At 43.4% G+C, this 21792-nt stretch overlaps 1 protein-coding gene across 1 annotated transcript in view; it reads left to right on the top strand.

Moving 5' to 3' along the window:
* LOC8033077 (MAM and LDL-receptor class A domain-containing protein 2) overlaps positions 1 to 21792 on the top strand; it is a 217299-nt gene that overhangs the window by 23359 nt on the left and 172148 nt on the right. The window contains exons 5-12 of the mRNA XM_040210498.3: positions 4668 to 4826; positions 6280 to 6450; positions 11498 to 11604; positions 13078 to 13171; positions 13474 to 13632; positions 16393 to 16538; positions 18131 to 18253; positions 20478 to 20601. Coding sequence (XP_040066432.1) covers positions 4668 to 4826; positions 6280 to 6450; positions 11498 to 11604; positions 13078 to 13171; positions 13474 to 13632; positions 16393 to 16538; positions 18131 to 18253; positions 20478 to 20601 — 1083 coding nt within the window. The remainder of the gene's footprint in view (positions 1 to 4667; positions 4827 to 6279; positions 6451 to 11497; positions 11605 to 13077; positions 13172 to 13473; positions 13633 to 16392; positions 16539 to 18130; positions 18254 to 20477; positions 20602 to 21792) is intronic.

Below are 21792 nucleotides of genomic sequence, written 5' to 3'. Positions count from 1 at the left end.
TTGTAGGGATCAAGCGACGATAAGTCGAGGCTCGCTGGACTTGGAAGAAAGCAAAACGGTAATCGTGGGTAAAGTACAATCATTTTCTAACTAGTGTTGTTGCCGCCAAAGTGGCCTGAGACAAATATAGAAAGGTAATTGGAGACTACAGAGACTTTGCCTTTCCAACGTTTAATTTTTTTTATCATTAAAGGACACAGATAACATCCTCGGGGAACTTTTTTTATTATATAATTCATCTAGCTCGGCCAACTGCAGTGCTAACTTTGAGTAGTTTAGAGCTCGTGCGGAGCAACAAAAGCTAGTCATATTTGGAGAGACTTCAGCCTGTTATAACCAGCCATTTATGAAATGGGAACTTGAGATGGCTCTTAATAAAAAGAAAAAAAAAACCTTTAAGGTCCTGGGCCCGATAGGCTTCTCTATTAAATGCTTCGCAACCAGTCCACGCAATCCTTCGAAAACCTTCTCCTTTTCTTCAATTAGTTATGGCAAACGGGATGTTTCACCAAGGCTTCGAAACTTGCACACATTATTCCCTTTCTGAAATCTAATAAAGACCCCTCACTGCCGTCAAGTACCGCCCAGTCTGACTGACGAGCTGCCTCGGAGCATCTTTTCAAAGGCTGATAAACTGGCGACTAGTGTATGCATTAGAAAAACAGAGGGCCTTTTATATCAACTGGTGTAGATTCCACCGAGGTCGTTCCCCTCTCGACCACTTGATGCTCATAGAAAATGTGATACACGAGGCATCATTAAATGATCAGCACTGTGTTGCAGTTCTTTTATCGATTTGAGAAGGTGTATGATATAGCGTGGATATACGGGATTCTTCGAAATCTGTATGAATGTAACATCCGAGGTCGCATGTTGCACTGTGTATGCAAATATCTAACAGACAGACCTTTCAACTTCGTCTCGGCTGCGACCTATCTGATTCCTTCGGTCAGGAAAAATGAATTCAATCGCACGACTGCCACAACCTTCTATTTTACATAATATTTATGCTGGGTATACGGAGCTCGTCATTCGTTTGTAACCTTTCCAGCTGTAAGCGCGAGTTGCTGGTAGTCATCGAGAAACGTTCCCTGTGGGCTCCAAAGAATTGGTTTAGGTTCTTCGCAATTATAAAACAGTTTGTGTGGCATTTCGTATCGTCGGTCGTCGTTGGATCAGTCGCTGGAATTAAATGGAACTCCTGTACGTGCCAGGAAAGTCCACAGATTTCTTGGAGTGCCATTTGATACAAAGCTTAATTGGATTTCATATCTGAAACCTCTGAAAACAAAATGTCTTCGGTCTACAAACCTTCTGAAATTTCTACCTCACAACTCATCGTGTTCTCATAAAAATGCCTTCTACATTCAGTCAATCAGTCAGCGTTTATTTCAGCTTGAAACATAAACTGAGAGTGTCGTGAAAAAAGCAGAGTCGTCCACTGCTTGACGGGTATCGCCACCCTTACAAGTCAGCAGTGTAAGCTCGCGATAAATAAATAACAAATAAAATAAAATGTATATTGAAGTACACGTAGTTCTGTGCGTATTTCGCACAACCTACATAAGGTTGAAATACAGACAAATTATAGAAAAGCGATACGAAGGACAGAAGAAGATATTTCACTCAGATGATCATATAGATGCGCTAACAAAAATTTAGGCAATATGACTTAACAGAGTAAAGCTATAGTCCGTTTTACATCTTGGTAAAAAACAATGTGTTTTTTCCCTGGTCTTATAAGGCGTATTGTGAGGCAGAGTAGAAACAATATGTAAAATAAAATGATAATTTTTCGCTATAAAACATTTTCAAAACACGCAAATTTATATTCTAATAAATTATATGCAGACACAATTTGAAACTGCAAGTGGGCCTGCCCTGTTGGGGAATTATATGGAGCTTTCTTAATAGCACGTAATATTTTCTTTTGCAGGATCAGGAGATTCTGTGTATTGGATGCTGTGGTAGTACCCCAGAAAAAATAACCGTAGCTTAAATACAAATAAAAAAAGCGCAATACAAAGTATGTCTAGTTTCTTTTAGGTAGAATATGCCTATCTCGTGAGGTAATTCCAACAACCTTAGAAAGGGCAAGAAAGATTTCGTTTGTGTAGTCGTTCCATGTCATCGCTGCAGTAAGACTAACACCGAGAGATCTAAAAGTTTCCACGGACTGGATGACGGTACGACTCAAAACTAAGGGCTGTAGGTGCATTACATGTTTTCTTTTGGGATGAAATTTTACAGCTTTAGTTTTCTCTGTGTTCATTTGAAACGAGTCGACTAATGATCACCGCGCTGAAAATGTCAATATTCGGTTAGCTGTGCCAGTTAGTTGTTCAACGTCGGAGGAGGAAAAGAAAAGACTGGTATCGTCAGCGTATATAACGTATTCTGGAAGAGTACTAATATTGGAAATGAAATGAAAACCGTTGTGCAGTCCCTTTGTAAGATCGTGTGTTGACTATTGTGCGGTAGAATATGAATCGGCCCGACCATCTTCACTGAGGATGTTGGATCCGGTTCACCATCTTGGCTTAAGACTAGCAGCCGGAGCTTTGCGGACGTCCTTCTCGGTTTGCATGCAGAATCTAACGGACTATCACTGACCGAGTGACGTACATATCAAAGCCGAATATATGCCTACAAGATTCTGGCTGACCGTTAACATCCGACTTACTCTTCTTTTACAAGGTTGAGGTTTTCTCGTCTCTAACAATAAGCCAATCATCGTGATTTCATTAAGCTCCTGCATTCAGCATCTTTGTACTTCGCTGCATGCTTCACTGGACCAGGTCTGCCGCGTTTGTAAAGCCGACGGTGACATTACTCTCTGGAGGTCACAGCCAGTGGCTTGTGACTTGTCTTTCAAAATTTGACAGAACTGAATTTTCCCACTCTAATTGAGCAAGATCATCGTGAAGTACAAATCAAGTACGATGGTTATCTTCATACTTATACATATATCGCCAAGACTTTATCTTTTGTTTGTTGCGCTGTGTATTCAGAACGCGCGTGTCGAAAATTAAGCGAGTTAATTCGATTGCCAGCATTTTACTACAGTACACTATACAGTATCAATAGCGTTTGACTACATTATTCAGAAGAAAATATTCAGGGCTGGTTTGTTTGTTGATTCTCAAAGTTCAATTATTTCAATTTGCTTTCTCAAAAATACTAAAACATGCTTGTACGAAAAATTTAATGTAAACTGGTGCCAGTATTTTAATAAGCACTTCTAGTAGTAAACGGAATAGAAAAAACATGAGTTCGGTTGCCCAGCTGCCATGGCGGAGACGTGCGTTTGTCTCGCGATGCTCGGGCCTTGTGTACTTGCTCGCGCTGTCTTCGCAACGCGCGAGCAATGACATAACATAAACTCAACGTTAATGCTTAAAGAGGACATAAGTTAAACTCAACCTTGCTCTGCAGGAGGGTCAAAGATAAGGTTTGGTCGGGTTCTTAGTCACGTTGACGTAGAAGGAAACGATAAGGCCGACAGTATAAATATTGAAAACACCACAAAACACAAGGTTGGACAAGAGGTCCTCGGGTCTTATGTTTTTCCCATTATATATATTATCCTGACCAGCACGCTCTTCATTCCAAATATGGCCGATTGTCCTGCAGGGTCTGCGGGTAACCTTTTCCAATCATTTTCCTGGACATGAAGCACGGAAAAATGCTCCATGTTACTAAGCCTGCTCTTAGGGCCTGGGAAAGCTCTTCATGCAAGAGTCAATTTCATAAAACTTTGGTGTGCCTCCTCAGAATAGAACAATGTTTTATCACTCATAGGTACCTGTTTTGGGGCAAAGACCATCGATTGGTGATCAATGTGGCGCTACCCTTGCTGTCATACCTTGTTGCTCTGTCCCGGTCTAGAGCCAAAGAGTCGCAGTCATTTTGCTGCATTTTTTTAGGCAATAGATCTCATTTCATTTTGGCTCTCCTGCTGGGGCGGCATCCCGTAGTTATTTTTAACCGAGTAATAGACTTTCTTAACTAGCATTTACCTTTGACACGAACTCTTGCTTTACGAAGCTTGAGGTTGAACTTTCAAGCAACCCTTGCCGAAGTTGGAACAAAAGTGTTTCTTGATTGTTCACTTATTGTGGCGCAATTGGCCTTGTAGCTCTTGCGCTATGAACTTCCAAAATCAGTCAACCAAGGCGCTGACATCGACGTTGTCTTGCTGGTAGTTAGCGAAATTTTTCACCATCCCGCACACTTTTCTTAAGCTCCATAAAAATTAGACACACAAAATTTACCTTGGTGGAAACAACACGATAGGATGTTTCGAAACACGCGCAACAACTTTGTATCGGAGGGTTTGCACACTAGAAATCTTTGTTGCTTACTCTACACCACAGATGCGTAATTTTAAGGGTCACAAACTAGCCAACTGGCCATGGGTTTATCTGGTTTTTCATTATCATGCATACATTAGGTATTCCTGCTAATATAGCGAATTAAAATTGAATTGAAAGCTTGCGGTAAGATTGCGAACCACTCAAATTCCAGCTTTGACTGCCGTAGGGATCTGACGCCCACATTTAGCAAGAACTGATGTATAGTAGTAAATTTACATTCCTAGAGTCTTCAGCTTATAGAATCCTGCGCTGCAGCGTTAATGTCATGATCGCAAAACATCCCTTGCGCAGCACCGGTGGACGGCTCTTGCGACTTCGACTGGGGAAACGCCTGCGGTTACAGTGTATCTCATCAGTCGAAAGATTGGGCGCTGAATCACTGGACTGCTGTTCCTGAACCAACACTTGGTTCCCTCAGACCCCGAGATGTTACCGTAGGTTCCTTTGAAGGTGAGTTATCCAAGTTCCTCACATTTTTAAGACGTGATAAAACTATAAATGACAAATAGACACTGACTGTCCGTTCGATTTCCGAGAAAGTTGAACTGAGGGCGGCTGGTAAACATCTTTAATTTACCTGATATTTTTCCTTGTCACTGACTAATCTATAAGATAAACAATCAATGACTTCTTTACGACGGAAAGAAAATCTTGGGTCCTAAAAATTGTGAACAAAGAAGAGGTTGATACTCGCATTGGCTATGGGCGGTGGCGGTGTAGTAAATATCTCGAGTAGTGATATAAGAAGAAGCTCTATAATTTTAGACACAATGTATGAATGCGAGATTGTTGCCCTGAATAATATTAGTCTTTAGTTACGTTACCTATATTTTATAAAAAAAAAACTCAAACATGACACCTTGCGCGATTGTGTGCGAACGTTGCAGGCTTGTATCGTACAAAATGTTTTTTTGAAGTGCGTGAAATTCGCATAGAATATGTTTGTGTCACACAGCTGTAAAATGATATAACTATCAAATATTTGCATAAAACGTTTATTAATTCTAATTTTTGTTCATTTAGAATGCAAACGCTTAAAAATGAATATGTGCGGCAAATAGATTTCATGTGTGCGGAGCGCCTACAAATTTGAGCTTGCATCAATTTTCTAGTGCCTAATTGGAAACATTTTTTATGCCTGCATTTCATTTCAAATTTACTTTTAAAAGAACGCCTGGGTATTCGTGTTCCTGTAATCATTATAAAGGCATCACCCCAACACTATCCTGGTAGTTTCGTATCGTGTTCATGTTTAACATTTAAACATGAAACATTTTTTGCTTTGTCGGGGGGGGGGGGGTGGGGGGCGGTCCGAACACTTTGTGAAACCACCGATTTTCTAGATGCTGATTGACCGAGTCAGACGACGGGGGATAACCATCGCTGTAAGGAAACGTTCGAGCCAGGCGGGAAACAAACCATACCATTTTGATGATTAAATGACTGCCTTTCCGTCCTGTCACTTCTCATTGTCGTGAGTTGAGGTGCCCTTTTCCGGGAAAGGCCCTGGGGAGCATCTGCTCTGCGTCTGGCAGGCAGCTAATTGCCTCGGTCACACGTTTTTAGAATCCAGGAATAGCTCCGGTATTTCCATTCCAGGAATTGCTATCGAGTAAACCGGCCACGTCGATAAACTAACCGATGAAGATCTTCGAGAGTATAAATGCCACACATTTCACCGTGCAACATGATTGCCCAACATTTGTTATGCATTTTTTGTTTATTTCCATTTGCCAGTTGTCACAACCTGCTCTGGCCTCTGGGCTACCCGTATATTAACATTTAAAAAAAATATAGATATATATTTGGAATCACTAGTGATTGACGATTCACACGGAATTTCGCAAGTACTGTTTGTAATAAACACTTACTTACTTGAAGTTCGTGTTTTTGTTCTTGGCAGGTGGCTTCGCAATTTACAAACGCAGTTTGTGGGTCAAATCTTCGGCTGTGATGAGCTCACCTAAACTGAAAGGTCTCGGCGGCAAGCAGTGCCTGAGGTTCTACTACTTCATGCCGACATATCCCTCCATCATGGGGAATGACAACCATACCCTCGAGGTCTCCATGTTGGGTGAGATTTGCAATTTCCGGCATGCCCACGGGTTGTTAATGAGGCACAATGTTTTTATGCACAACTTAATGCAAGCGTTGTATTATAACCTTGGGAAAGTGCTGGAATTTGATTTTCGGAGATTATTGTCGTACTGCGTGCGGAGGGTTGTGCCGTATTATTCACGAAAGCACTGCTGTGCTAATTACGGCAAGCGCAGGCTTACATTTTGTGCTAACTCGGTCCGTATGACTACGGCAGAGCTAATAGAAGACGCAGGCGAGCTGGTAAGTGACATCCATAGTAACCCTGAGACGTAGGAACAATAAGATAAACGGACAGAACAACGAAGTCTCCAACACAGCTTGAAATTTATTGATCAACCATCGCCTTATATACAAGTCCCATATCTCTTTCACAATTCGAACGTCGAGTTTAACGACAAGGTGGGTGAGGAGGTTGTTGGATTTGTGAAAGAGGTCTGCGACTTGTATATAAGGCGATGGTTGTTCAATAAATTTCAAGCTGCGTTAGAAACCTCGTTCTGTCCGTTTTTTATTGTTCCTACGTCTTAGGGCTACCATGGATAACTATGGTACGCTCTACACTTTCTGGTTTTAACGAAAAACATATAAATATCCGCAGGTGACAAACATACAAATTGGTTAAGTCTGAAAAACATACGTGGTAGCATATTTTCACCGCGATTAAAACAGAAAAAAAACACCGGTCGTTGAAAGCTTCCGCCCAAGGCACGGCTATTTTCTTTGAAACTCCTCCGCCATTCATGTTCGCCAAACGTGCTATTTCATGGATCCAGCAACCCTCCCCTGTCTATTCAGAAGTTGCTGCGGTTTTCAGAGAGACACTGCCAACATCAGTGTTGTCTTGGGCGACTGACTTTGGAGAATGCGTCTCCTCGCCTGGGAAACGGAGAGGCCTTGATTGCTTTCCGTTTAGTTTTCAAGGGCTTTCGGTTAGGTTAGGTGTCACGCTGTCTTGGATTCGCTGGAACTGTTTCACTCTTTTGGATAGGAGGGGGGGGGGGTTTGATAGGAGGAGGGGTTCACAATAAAATGCTGATTCCGTGCGTTTCTATCCTCGATATTAAATAACATAAACAGAACTAGGAAACGAGACGAATCTGTGGATAATGTGTTGGCTATGTTGAGACTGAAGTGTGTGCTGCGGCTACAAAAAACTGTCTTCAAGATTTTATGTACCCATCGCGCCACTTGAAAATAAGGAAACTCAGTTACGTTTCCAGTTGCAGCATTTATTCACACTAAGGATGTTCATAACCTAATTTTTCTTTTTGTTGATAATCCCCGTTTTTAGCGTCGTCGCGAGTCATCCAACCGAAACAAACCAGTGTTTAAAAAAGTTACCAAGTTAATTAAAACATTCGCCTATCTTTCTCGTGATAAACACCGGAAAATACACACCCTACGGATAACTTATATAAAGTACTGACCGATATTTTATGGGAGGTGTTGGGGTCTAACTTAGGGAAAATATTGCTGTATAGCACACGAAAGTGTCTCTGTAGAGGGTGCTTTCACGTGACGTCCTTACTAAATAACTGGTTTGAGTTGAGCTAGTGGGTACATGTCTATGAGAAACAGCTTGAACACTAAACATTTACACACAGACAGGACAGGACAAACACGGAGCTGACTATCAACTATTTATTACTTCTTCCTCTACCTCCTCTTCCCCTTAGTCCCTCTGAGCATCCTTCGATTGCGAAATAAGATGCACGTTTATTTTCGGTTCGATTTCGATTTTGAGTCGTACTTACGGCTCGAAATCTCACCGGACACCATGTTGATGAACTTCGGCCCTGTCCTTTTATAAATGTTGAGGCAGTGTTTTCCAGATTGGTTAAGATCTTTCGCATCGTGATCGACTGCGCCAGCCAGAATAGTCTAAGACACAAAAAATATAGGCTGGAACTCAGTGTTTAGGTATGCAGGTCTTTATTCAGACTTTAGACGAGCCGGCGATCATCAAGTCAACCCATCGGCGGCCAAAAATTGGCGCGATTGATGCCGCCGGGTTGACTCCGAAAGGCAAACAAGCAAAATTACGTGTTTCTTTTTCAACCCAGAAACGTCCCCAGTCATACTTATTGAGTTCTGTAGTTAACCACATGCCATGCTTGCGCGTTTCGTGAACACCAAAAGCAAGGTTAGTAAATTATCGTCTACATACAAACTAATGAGGGAAGTGGCAGACGCTGTCCATCCACATGGCAGAGCACACTTCACAGGATGCCAAAAGGCATTTCGTGAAAATGCCTCATGTGCTTCCTGTAACATAGTTTGTAGCATATATACTTGTTCCTGGTTACCGTGCCTCGGAATAGAACATGGTGGGAATGTCTCGAGCTTCTTGGCTGGTAAAGGGAGAGCGTCCCATTTCGTCTGAATGCATACTTTTGACGTGACTGAATTAGGCTGAGCACAAAATGTAGGGTTGTGCGTTTTTCGGTAGTGCCACATATACTAATTTTTTCCCATTGCCCATAAATCTCCCATATTTCTGAGACAATCGTCCGAACATTGTGTATATAGTGTATACAGAAGCAAATTTCACCTAAAAGAAACGTTTTAAATCGCAGGTCTTAGGCGCCCGTTTCCGGCTTGAGCGGCGTCGCCGTCGCCGTAACCGTGCGGTGCTTTTATAGGACGCGTCACGCCACTGGTGGCGCCACTGATGACGTCATTGACGGCGATGACGTCATTAGGGACGATGACGATGGCGATGATGAAATCATCATCACTGACGATGGCGTCATCAGTGACATTGATGATGATGTATACACAATGACGTCAGAGGACGTCACACGTGACATCAATAATGCGTCACACGTGACGTCACTAATGTGTCACACGTGACGTCACTGGTGATGTCTAGTGATGGGACGAATCACCGGAGATTCGGATTCGGACTGATTCGGAAATTTCCGAACTTCCCGTGACGAGTATTCGGCAGATTCGGAGATTCGTCCGATTCGTCGCTGGTTGAAGACGGCAGCGTGAATCTTGTCGTAAAGCTCGTCAACGCGGTTAATTGTGTTTCTTTTTAGGTACTGTTATTGAATATAACCAGACTTCGTCTCGTTTATTTCAACGTAATGATATGTACTGTACTGTCATTCTAAACCCTGGCACACGCCCAGATCCAGCTGAGCTGATCGGTGTGGTTGACGTAGGCCTAACCAACGCACGGTCTCAGTTTCTGTGTGGTTTTGTGGTGATCGGTAAAATGTAGCGAAATGCTGCGTATTATACATAATGTGACGCAACGCACAATAAGCATATTCAGACCAGGAAATTATCCGTCTCCTTCTCTAGAGCTGCGCATGTCTGTACCTGTAAGGCGCGAGAGCGAGGTGAATGTTGCTCGTCACAACTTCGACCGCGTACCGGCACGGTGGCGAAGAAAAACGTCGCTAATTCGCACCTTCGCTTCTCCGTCCACGGCAGCAAGTTATGTGTACGTGAACTTTATTTGGTGAAAAAGAAACACAACACAGGGGTTTCCAACGCGGAAACAAACACCACTAAATCAGATATCATTAACCAGAAAGGTACAAATGCTGTGCGGGAGATTAATAGGACGGCGCAAGGAGTTTCAGGTAGTTTCCCGCGTTCCGATAAGAATACCTCAGTGGATACACGTTGGCGATAATCAATCCGAACATACTCACTTGTGTGGTGTGTGCCAGTATAACCGTAATTATGGACATAAAATGTGTCTGTACCGAACAGCACGTACGGCATCGATCTTTTGCGGCGATGAAAACATGCACTTTTACTTCCACGTGCCCCAAGCATGCCTATTTTGGTCGCCATCCGAAACCGAAACCAATTTTCCCGCGATACCAGCGGTACCGTTCGACAAACATCCAAAATAATATAAACAAAGCGTGACATTTTATTTATTACTATGATCTTTAATTACAATATTATTTTGTGCACTTTGCAGAATTTAGTGAATTCGATATTACAAAAATTGAAACATTCATCAACGTGATCTGGCCACCATGGCAACGCTCCAAATCTTTCCGAACTTTTCCGAATCGCTTGAGATTCGGCTACTCTTCCGAATCTTTCCGAATCTCGAGATTTGGCTCCGAATCTCGATTCGGATAAAGATTCGTCCCATCACTAAATGTCACTGATCCCGTCATCCCGATACTGATGACAATGACGTCATCGTAAGGACGTCATCGTCATCGTCACGTGACTTCACAGGGGTCACGTGACAACCGTGAGGTCACGTGACTCTCGTGAGGTGGCTTCGACGCCGCTCGGAGGGAAGAGTAGCCGACAGGATGAGAAGGTGAGGAGGAGGCAGGAGGAATATACCCTCCCCTCAGTTCCCTTCCCTCCTCCTCCTCAAGAGCTGCGCTCTAATTCGGCGTTACAGGGAGTTGTAAGCGGCTTTCATTTCTTTCTTTAGATATTTCACAGCGGTGCATAGTCGCGATGTGAAAAGCATTGCATATGCGTCATACCTTAGAAAAGGCCAACTTTATTAGCACACAAGCAAGCTTGTACTGCAGAAAACGCATGATATACATAATCTGCCATTCACCAAATCTGGCGTACGTACCATCATAATGGAAGATATTGGAAAACAAAAAAAACGTGTATCGTCCACCCCTGTAGATAGCCCGCACTGCATAAAATGTTAACGTTTAAACCTGTGTAGTCTATGGGTTGTGGTCTTGAAAATACGGTATCATTCATTAAGTAATCTGACAGGTTTGCTTGAACTGAACCGTTTGCAAGATTCTAAAATCCATTGGTTTCACGGCCGCGATTTTTTCGAATTGAAAACCGGGGTCATATTTGCGACCATTAAGTTTTGCGAATCTTGAAAGCTGGAATTAGACCCTCTAGTCACTAGTAATATTCGCCCCCTGTAAAGTTTGCTAACTTTCGAGTCGTGAAATTCGCGAAAATTATGGCTCGCTTACATTAGGTTACAGTATTGCTCATAGTATGGAAAGTACAGGTATGTGAATTGAGCTCATTAAATTTGTATAATCTTTCAGGTGGTGACAAAAAGAGTATACTTCTCTGGAAGCGATCGAACTCAGCTCTCCTGTCTGATGAATGGGTCCAGGCTGAAGTATCGTTTAACGCCAAAAGCACTTTTCAGGTTTGCAGTTGAACAATCATCCTCTTCTTCACTGTTATACAAACATGCTTGGTTTCAATGACATTGCAGAGTTTCACTGCTGTAATTATTACCATAAATATTAATTTTTCATAAGGTTTCAGATGGGCATTTGCAAGGGAATGGCTGTGCAATAATCTTCGAATTAGTAGGTCTGATGAAGAGTAACAAAATACATTGCTCACCAAACTTGCTGTAAAATCCCATACCGGTACCCATCTGTCTGAAGAGGTCAACGGTGAAAGATATTGGGTGAGCAATCCTCGGGGATGTGACAGGAAAAGATTAGAAAAAATGATCGACAAACATCAGTGGAATTAACACGGGAGACAGTACCGCAGATCACAGGCACGGCAAACTTGAAGAAAATTCAAATCTGTGACATGAAATGAGTGCGTTAGGAAGTGATGAGTTTATAAATTGAGAAGAGAGAATAAAATTACAAGCATCCCCCGAGGAGAGTCGAACCCAGAACCCCAAGTGTTTCAGCTAGACGCTTTATTATTGTGCAAAGGAAGAGACCTGGCATGGCGGCAGTTGTTACGTGCCGTTTGATGATGCAGCTACCTATTATTGGGTATTTTGCAATTTTTAGAGCGCAGCTCTTAGGGGCCCGTTCCCGGCTTGAGCGGCGTCGCCGTCAGCGTCGGCGTCGCCGTCGCCGTCGGCGTCGGCGTCGGCGTAACCAAGGTCATCCCAAGGTCACGTGACCCCCAAGGTCACGTGACCCCTCCCAAGGTCATCTCAAGGTCACGTGACCCCACGTGACCCCATGAAAGTCACGTGACCCCTCGAGGTCACGTGACCCCTTCCAAGGTCATCTCAAGGTCACGTGACCCCAAGATGACCCCACGTGACCCTTTGAAGGTCACGTGACCCCCAAGTCACGTGACCCCTCTGAGGTCACGTGGCCCCCGAGGTCACGTGGTCGCCTCCCCAAGGTCACGTGACCCCCGAGGTCACGTGACCCCTTCCAAGGTCATCTCAAGGTCACGTGACCCCACGTGACCCCCAGGTCACGTGACCCCTCTGAGGTCACGTGACCCCTCCAGGTCACGTGACCGAGGTCACGTGACCCCCTCCCCGAAGTCACGTGACACCCCCCCCCGGAGCATATTAATGAATGAGGGGAGGAGGAGGAGAAGGGGGAGGGGGCTACCCTCCCCTCAGTACCCTTCACTCCTCCGCCTCAAGAGCTGCGCTCCAATTCGGCGTTACAGGGATTTGTAAACGGCTTTCACTTTTTTTGGGCGGAACATAGTCTTCATAAAAGAAAACAAGTAATGCGATTCATATATTTAATATAGTCTGAAGCGAAGCACTGCAAAAATACAGTATCTTATTTTTAAATTTCTAGTATTTGCACACACAACTACGCGCACCGTTGTGCATCTTGATGTGAATGTAAATTGACAACAGGTTAAGAGTTCAGTGCCATTCTGTTATGTTTAACAGCTGAACTTCAACTGCTCTATTGACAATGGATTACACCCGGGCTTCTACTGCGCCGTTGATGCCGTGCAACTGTCCGATTGCACCCGTCCCAAAGGTAGGTTACAGTCACAAAATTGCTAATTATGTCTTTGTGTATTTCACGTAGGGTCATACAGTATGTGCATCTGCACCCTCTTCGGCTATAATTCTCGGTAAATAGCTCTGTGAAAACACATCGCAGTGCAATAGAAAAGGTATTGTTTTAGTCTCGCATTTCGGTAGCTTTGGTAGTGCGAAAGCGAGACTAAGATGGCGAAGGGTGCAGAAAGCCTGAAGAACACTAACCCCGAAGGCTGAGCAGTGTGACAGACTGGCCTGATCTTGGGGACGCTGAAACGTCTTGATTTGAATTTGCAGGTCAGTACAGACAGGAGTGTGATTTTGAGCAAGGACTCTGCAGCTGGCGTAATGTCAGGGATCGGTTTAACAAGCTCCTTCCTTGGGTGGTCCATGGCGGCTCAATCAAGTCGACATTGCGGCATCCCAGCGTCGACCACACCCATGGGAACAGAACAGGTGAGTGTTGAATCTCGTTTTAGCCAAGTCTCATTTTAGCCGGGTCCCATTGCAATCGAGTCCGAGCCTAGGCCACCCCCTGGTCCTAGCCCAGTCCCATTCTAGCCCAGTCCTAATCTAGCCAAGTTTTATTCTAGTCAAGTCGCATTTTAGTCAAGTCACATGTTAGCCCAGTCTCAATCTAGCCAAGTTTCATTCTAGTAAAGTCCCATTTTAATCAACTCCCATTCCAGTCAAATCTCAGTTTAGCAAAGTCATGTTATAGCCGAGTCCTATCTCAGTCGAGTTAAATTGTATCAACTCTGGCGCCATGTAGAGTTGCATCTTTCCGGAAGAGGTGCTGACAAGATGTTGGCTTTAAGTGCACTCCAAGGATTATTTTTAGAGATGAATGGCGTGATTAATTTTCCTGTGAGACGATGCTACATCTTCTCAGGTGGCAAAAAGAAAAGAGCTCTTTTGGCATACCCAAGTGGTGTTCAATTGAGCTCGTCCCTTCAAAAACGTTCTTTGGTGATTTCTCTGTGACTCTCAGGCATGCAAAATGTTGACAACATTCTGTGTATTTGTGGACGTTCAGTTGCTCATCTCTGGAAGTTGCTCAACGCCTTCGAGGCTATTAAGAAGAACCTCTCAATTACACTTTATACAGGCTGTTTTGCGCCAGAGTGACAATATTTAAGAAAAAGGCAGCAACCATTTCGACGTTTACGCTCATAACATTTTAAGTATTAGTGTGGCATCCGGGACGCCACTTCCTAAAGAAGTTAACATATTTCCAAAATGATTTTGGCGTGCGCCGTCAAAGATATTTGTATTTTATTTGGACACCTACAATTTACAAGTTTGGAGCCTTCAAAGTTTGAACCAGAAAACGATCGAAAATGTCAGTCAAACAAATATCACCTTTTTAACAGGCGGCGTCGCTGTTAACTGTCAACTGCAATTTTTATAACCTTTTAGGTCATGTGGGAAAAAAAGAAAACAACCTTGTAAGTACTATAATTAAAAACAAAACAGCGCTAAGACCAGGACAAAGTAAAATGTAACAGCTGTGTCCTATCGGTTATCTTGTACTTTGTCGTCGTCTTTGCGCTGTTTTGTTTCTAATTATGCATGCCTGCGCACCAACTAGCCCAACCTTAAACGCTAGCAAGGAATATCGGCTATCAGGCCGTACGTAACATTTACTTTTTTCTGCTAAACATTACTGAATGCGGCACCTTTGCTTTTCATGATTTATTTCTCATGCTTTATATATATATAAACAAATGAGCTGAATCATGTGTCATAAAATTTGCAGCTGATTGGACGACATTTGCTGTCGGAAAATGCCTGCATTTTTTACCCTACGGCGCAGACCGCAATAATAAGCTGGTTTGCTCGGTGCGTCAGAGCCTTCGTTGTTCATTCGCAACGATCAAGGAACATCAAGCAGGCAATGTTTCCGTGCAAAACATCTATTAATACATTAGTATTAGTACCCGCATGACAGGGAAAAGCTGACGGCGTCCGTCAGTGAACAAAGCAGTGGAAAGAGAAGCGCGCTGCATAGAGAGGAGGAGAGTATAGAAGTACAAAGGCGAGAGGGAGGTGACGTCACGAGGCAAAATCCAATCGGCGCGCGGCGCGGGAAGTCGAGAGAAGGGCGACGTCACGGGGCGGAAGCCAATGCGCGAACCGATGCTGCGGCGAGTCTGAACTTGCAGGTGTGTGGAGCGCTTATGCCTTCGTTTGTGCTACAAAATGGAGTGTGAAACAAGTACACTCTTAGAAGAAAAGGGTATCGATAGTCTTCCCTTAGGGGAGGAACGGTCTTGTAACCTATGTTTCTTTAGAAAGGGAGAAACTTTCGTCCCTCAAGCAGGGGAGCAACTAGTTCCTCCGTCGCCTACATCTCATTATGGCTGCCCTAAATCGAGCAAATCGAGCTCAATAAGTCTTAGCGAGGACGCTACGTCTCTTGTACGGGACGAGAGGAGCAGAAAATAAAAGCGTAACACGAGCTTTGCGCGAACTGTGCTTATTTCCGAAGCCAGATTCCCCCTACAGGTACAGAAACTTGGGTTTCAAAAGCAGTTACTCAGTCTTCTCGTCTACAGCACTGCGATGTTAAACGGAGATAACCGATACCCAGTTACTTCGCGCACTTTGCGTCTTATCTTTGGAGTTCCTCGAGTTACAATTCCTTCGTCAACCGCACATCACGGAGCACTGGCAAACTAAATGCGCGAAACCAGAAGCCGTCCTCAAAAGAAAGAACTCGAAGCCGCTGCCATGGGAAGCTCCTTTTTTAAGCGCGTGGTATCTAGAAGTTTCTGAGCTCGAGCAAAAAACAAAATTTTCGAGTCATCTTGAATATTGAAGTAATTCAAACATAAGAAAGATTAGAATGGCAGGCGCTGGCGGAGAATAAATCCCAGCCAAAGAAGCACGCTGCTGACTCAGCTATTCGCATGTGGCAATATTGTCTGCAGTAGTGCTTCGGCATACGCTGACATAGTAGAAATTTTGTCTGTGTGTTATTTTATATTTCAAATCTTTGCGCTGTTGTCGGTGCTGCTTAGACCTTAAAAGGGGCTGCATTACTATAATATTAAAAAAATACTGCACTGCCTTAATTTGGAGCATCTTAGAGAGTCCAGGCATCAGCAAACTATCTAAGTTGCAGATTCCTAACTCACTGTAAATACAAAACTCTTGTGCAACTGTTTTTGGCCACTTCATGACCCTCATTGTTGTTTTGTGATTCTGTTTCAGGTTCTTACCTTTACATCAGCACTTACAACTCTCTGAAGGGAGCCGAGGCGCAGCTTCTCAGCGACATTGTTATTTCGGACGTCAAGACGACGCACTGCATGAGCTTCTGGTACATAGTCGCCGGAGACAAAAGCGGTAGACTGAGGGTAGGTTTTTGCAAGTTACTTTTTGCTTTCTGTTCACTTCAGCTTCACTGGTGGATGAGTCGATTGATTAATGAATACATATTAAATTTTTTTGAATAACACATCCATTGTTTTATTGCTTGCCACGATATGTACACAAACCTCGGCACCATGACAGCGGGACGTCAGGAACTCATAGTGTAAGACAATGTTACTTCAGATGAAAAAGTATCACGTGAAATGAAATCATGTGACGGAATAATGTGACCATACGTCATGTTACGCTGCCATTGATAAACAATATTTGAATATATTGTCAGTTTGACATCATGACAATAGATGACATGACTTCGCGCCATGCGTGACATAACATGTTATGTAACATCATGATATTACATGGTACCACGACTTACTAACAAGATGTCACGTGATGTTTGATCTCTTAAAGCAAATCTGAATTTTCACTTTTTAAATGTTGCATTCTATTTATCATAGGACTTCGTAGATAAAGATCATTGAGTTTCTGATATGTAATTCTTTTGTTGCAAGAGCCTGCACATATGTCGAAGGTCAAATTTGTTGTACAAATGATTAAAAAGCAGGAGGCCAGTCTGCCCTCAACGCGTCTTCGTTTTCTTCTGAAGACATTTGCTGCCTGGCCGTGCAAGAACTCAGTCTTTTAACATGCATTTTAAAGCCATGATTTTGCAGCAGTACAAGCTGGTGCAACAGTCATTCATATGAACTGGTGGAATTTACACCCGAACTCGCAGTGTTCAAGTAATATTTTTGCATTTCTCTGCATCAGAGTTCTCGAGACTTTTATCATGCATGCCACTGTTCGTATTTTCTCGTATGTTTGATGCCATTTCCTTCTACAAGTTAACTAACTGCCTCAGGGCACTGATTAGCAAGCGCAGTACATTTAGTTTAGTCAAACATAGGACGAGATAAATCTGTGTGGTAAACACATGATTGCGCTTTGGAGTGCCATCCGAGGAATAAATGATTACTCTCAGAATGCGCACGATTACAAGCGGTTCTGCTGTCTCCTACTCTGCCCGTCCAGCCTAACCAGAAAATGATGCACAACCACACCTTTTATATGGTACACGCTGATCACGAAGGAACGTTTCATGCAGAGACAGGAAAGGCAAACACAGCGAAACCAGTAGTGTGTTGTCTTTTCTGTCTCTCTCTGTATGACCTTCCTTTATGTTCAGCTGGCAGCTTATATAAGCAATGAACCGACTAGCTCAGTGTCAAGCCGTCACAACCACACCGAATTTATTGACGCCTCTTTGGTGCATTTTGTTCAGCTATTATACTGTAAACAACTTCAAAGTTTGGCGAATTTCACGGCCTTAATAGCATAGCGAAAAATAGGTATTCCGAATATGTTTTCCTATGGTAACAAATACGCACAGTACCGCCCTTAATCACGAAATGTGCCCGCGAAATATTGTTGTAACACACATTGGCAAATGTACGAAATACTAAGCCTGCGTAAATAATGGTGTTTACAGTATTTCATTTTTACTTGCAGTGTATGTTCTGTAGGACGCCATTGATATACCCCGAAGTTTCTTAACACTCCTCTCTTGTCGATACAGGTGAAATCGACACCACCAGGAGTGGACCCAAGTCGTGACAAAAGCTCGCCTTTGTGGGAAGTTGGAGAGAGTGGTTTTGATACTTGGAATCAGGGACAAGTGGCAGTCAACGCCGGAATGAGGGTACGTCTCTTTTAATGTTAAACTGGTGGCTTAAGTGAGAAACACAACCTGACTGCAAACTTACAGATGAGCGATGAGGAACATACATCTGTCATGAAAGTATAAAGCAAGTTTATATAAAAATAGAGTGGTGGCATGAAACGTGCATGCGCGTCTGGGCAAATCAGATTGAATCATGCATGTGTCGGCCACTGCAGTGTACAGGCTCATTATTATTAATAAAATATAGTTATGTATGTGGGTGAATCATAATTTTTTAAAAAAAGTGAAAGGGGATAGAATTTATACAAATATTTGCTTCGGAGCATTCCTAGTCAACCTAGTTAAACTTGCTCTTTAAATGCACTGGTTGTTCCATTATTCACACTTAAAGTATGGTCAACCATGTTTCACCATGCTGGGGCACGCGCATCAATTCTAACACCGCTCCAAAGTTGGACATGATCACAAGATGAAAATTGGGCACTTGTTAGGCCCAAGAGTGTAAAAGCAGAAGGTGCACATCGTAGGGTGCTTAGTTCAATAGGACCGAATAGGAGTAGTATAACCGATCGGCAGGCCTGCTCAGTTTAAATCATCCGCGCTGCTCATGTCAAGCCGCCGAACTTGCACCGGTGCTCTTGCGTCAGGTTTTACTGCTCCGCACTAGCGCGTGCGACTAAAGTTTCCCCGCTTATTGCGGCCTCACACCCATAAAGCGTCACCACTTTACACTGGTGCGCACATGTAAACCTTCACCACTTTGCACTGTCGCATACGTGAAAAGCTTCACTACTTCGCTGACCGGCGTGCTTGGAGAAGAATCAGGCACAAAGATTATCACGATTACCTTGGTGGGCTTCCAAGTTTGCTCTTTGACTGGCTGATATGATCTTATCTTGTATTTCAAATGTTTCAGAAATATTGTCCAGGTAAAGGCTTGCACACACTACTCGAATACATACTTTCTCTGTTATGGTAACTCGATGCAGGACTACCGTAGTGATAAAATACAGAGTTTTTGATTTTAGCATGAACTGATGTTTTCTTAGAAAAGCGGCAAAAGCGGCACAGGGGCCGTTTTCACCACGTATTATCAAGCTCGGCAGACATTTGGTGTAGGAACAACCGTCACAATACGTAAAATAATTAAAATTAGTTCATTAACATTTCATTGACTTTATGGATCATGTGGCAGTTGCAAATATTTGTTTGGGCATTTGTTTTTTAGTTTGCTTATTTCGTAAGTTTCTATCATCTCTCGAGTAAGTTTGTCCATGTTTCATTTTAGTATTTTGCTTTTTTGGTAGTCAAGGGTACATCCACAGTTACGGCAGTGAATTCCATGATTACCGGAGATTTGTTTTCTTACATCATACTCATGTTACCCTTATCGGTCATTAATGCACCGTTCCCCTCATCGGCCATTATTGCGTAGGTTCTATATTCAACAAACGGGAAGGTGCAATAATGACCGATTAAGGGGATTATCAGTATAATCTAACAAAGCAAATCTCCGGACATCTGGGACTGCACTGCTGTCACTGTGGATGCCCCACGGACTACTGAAAAAGCAAAATACTCAAAAGGAACACTGACAAAACTACTCGAGAAGTGATAAAAGCTTACAAAAATAATCAAACTAAAAGACAAATGTGTCAGCACGCCCTTCGTTGGTCTGTCCAATAAAGGAATCTGTTTCCATTCTGATGCATCTTAGGACCGACTATGAGAGATCACCGCATAATTTAACTAACCAGATGCTGATACTGCATGTGTTTTTTCGTCTTTTCTTGTCCTTGTCGTGTCGCGGTGTTATAAACCAAGTTGCAGTCGCTGTATGGACAATAGTCACGATTAGAGGGTGAAACAATTTAATCAGCCCGCACAATGCCAACAAGGTTTGAGACGTACATAAATCAATTTTCACATTTTTCCTAATGATTTCAAAACTAGGCGCGGAAAGAGTGCAGTCACTTCTATCCACAGTGGTGCATGGAAGTGTGACGCAGTCACTTCGCGCACTGCAATATTATCTGAGCGGCCTGTCCTCGGTGGGCGCGCCGAACGCGCGCTGCTGAGGTAATGTCGAAGTGCCCGAAATGAGTACCAATAAACAGCCTGGATATCCAATCAATTATTCGCATAAAAGGTCACCTCGCTAGTCATTAAGCAAATTATGTTGCTGGTCATTAGCTTCTAGCTGTTGTACTTAATAGTACTATTCTATTGTTTTATTTTGCAGGTTCTACTCAGCGGCGTCATTGGCTCACCATCGACTGAGGGTTACATCGCCGTCGATGACGTCGTTATTTCCTCTAACGCTTCCTGCGACACACTGCCACGCACTTCCCCAGCGACTTTCGACGGTGAGTTCTCCGTTCCCAATTTCGTGTTGCCAGAGTACCTAAGCACTGACAAGGTATCTTGTGAACTCCAGGGATATTAAGGGGCCTAGAAAGTTCCCATAACTTTGGTACTATGTGGTCTAAGAGGGGAAAATGCTTCTAGAGCTTTCTTAACATGTAATGTGTTATGGGACTGGGCTTCGCGAGAAAAGGAAAACGCTTTAGTGACACAGATGTCACGTGACCTCATGACATCACGTGACTTGACGTCAAGTTTGGATGTCACGTTGCAGCATGTGCTATTATGATGTCACGTGACACCCTGAGATCTGTGATCTCACATGACTTGACACCAAGTACAGGCCTCATTTGACATAACGTGACATCATGTGCCATCAGACATTGTGGCATCATTGTAGTGTCCTGAATTCAGACTGTTGTAAATATACAGTTGGCAACAGGGTGTGTGAAATGGCTGAGCAAAACGAACGCATTACCACCCTCCGGTGCCCTCCCTCAGTCCAAGCCACCCTGGCCGAAGCAAACACCACAAGGGTATCGGGAGCAGGATTTTTCATAACAAAGCGTCTGTGTAAGTAGTCTGCCACGTTATCGCCAGAAAAAAACACTAAGAACGCAGGCAACGAGCACAAAGACATTTCAAGCAGTCGCTGCATGACGTGCACGCTACCGCAATTTTCAAACTTCAATGTTCAAGCAATCGAAGCGAACAACGTCAGTCTGAAGTGGAAAAATAAGAGAAAAAGTTCGAAACCTTCATCAGAGTGTGCAACATCACTTCAGACACGCGTAAGAAAGTACTTCTTCACCACGCGGGAGAAGACGTGTTCGACACCTTCAGGTCCCTAAATGACCCCCTGACAACATCATCGACGGTCACAAGCACAGCCCAAACTCAAGGCCCTTTGAGAGGGTCAACATCGGAGTATGAGACAGTCACAGTGAAGCTAGACACTGAATTTTCACCGAGAGTCAACCCGAGTGTTGATTAGGTGAATTTTATGGCCCATTCCCTAAAAGAAAGTATGCGATTGTAGTAATCGAACACTTTTCCCGATACCCGGCAGTAGAAGTAGATAACTCTACAAGTGGACAGAATGTGATACCCAACCTCCGAGCAGTGTTCGCCCAGTTCGGCATACCGGAACAAATCAAAACGGCCAATGAGCCTTCGTTGCAAGGTTCGAAATT

The sequence above is a fragment of the Ixodes scapularis genome, unplaced genomic scaffold (assembly GCF_016920785.2).
Source record: "Ixodes scapularis isolate PalLabHiFi unplaced genomic scaffold, ASM1692078v2 PGA_scaffold6__148_contigs__length_123643588, whole genome shotgun sequence".
NCBI classification, from domain to species: domain Eukaryota; kingdom Metazoa; phylum Arthropoda; class Arachnida; order Ixodida; family Ixodidae; genus Ixodes; species Ixodes scapularis.
Note: the sequence above shows the minus strand (reverse complement) of the source record. Positions and strands in the feature narration are given on the sequence as shown.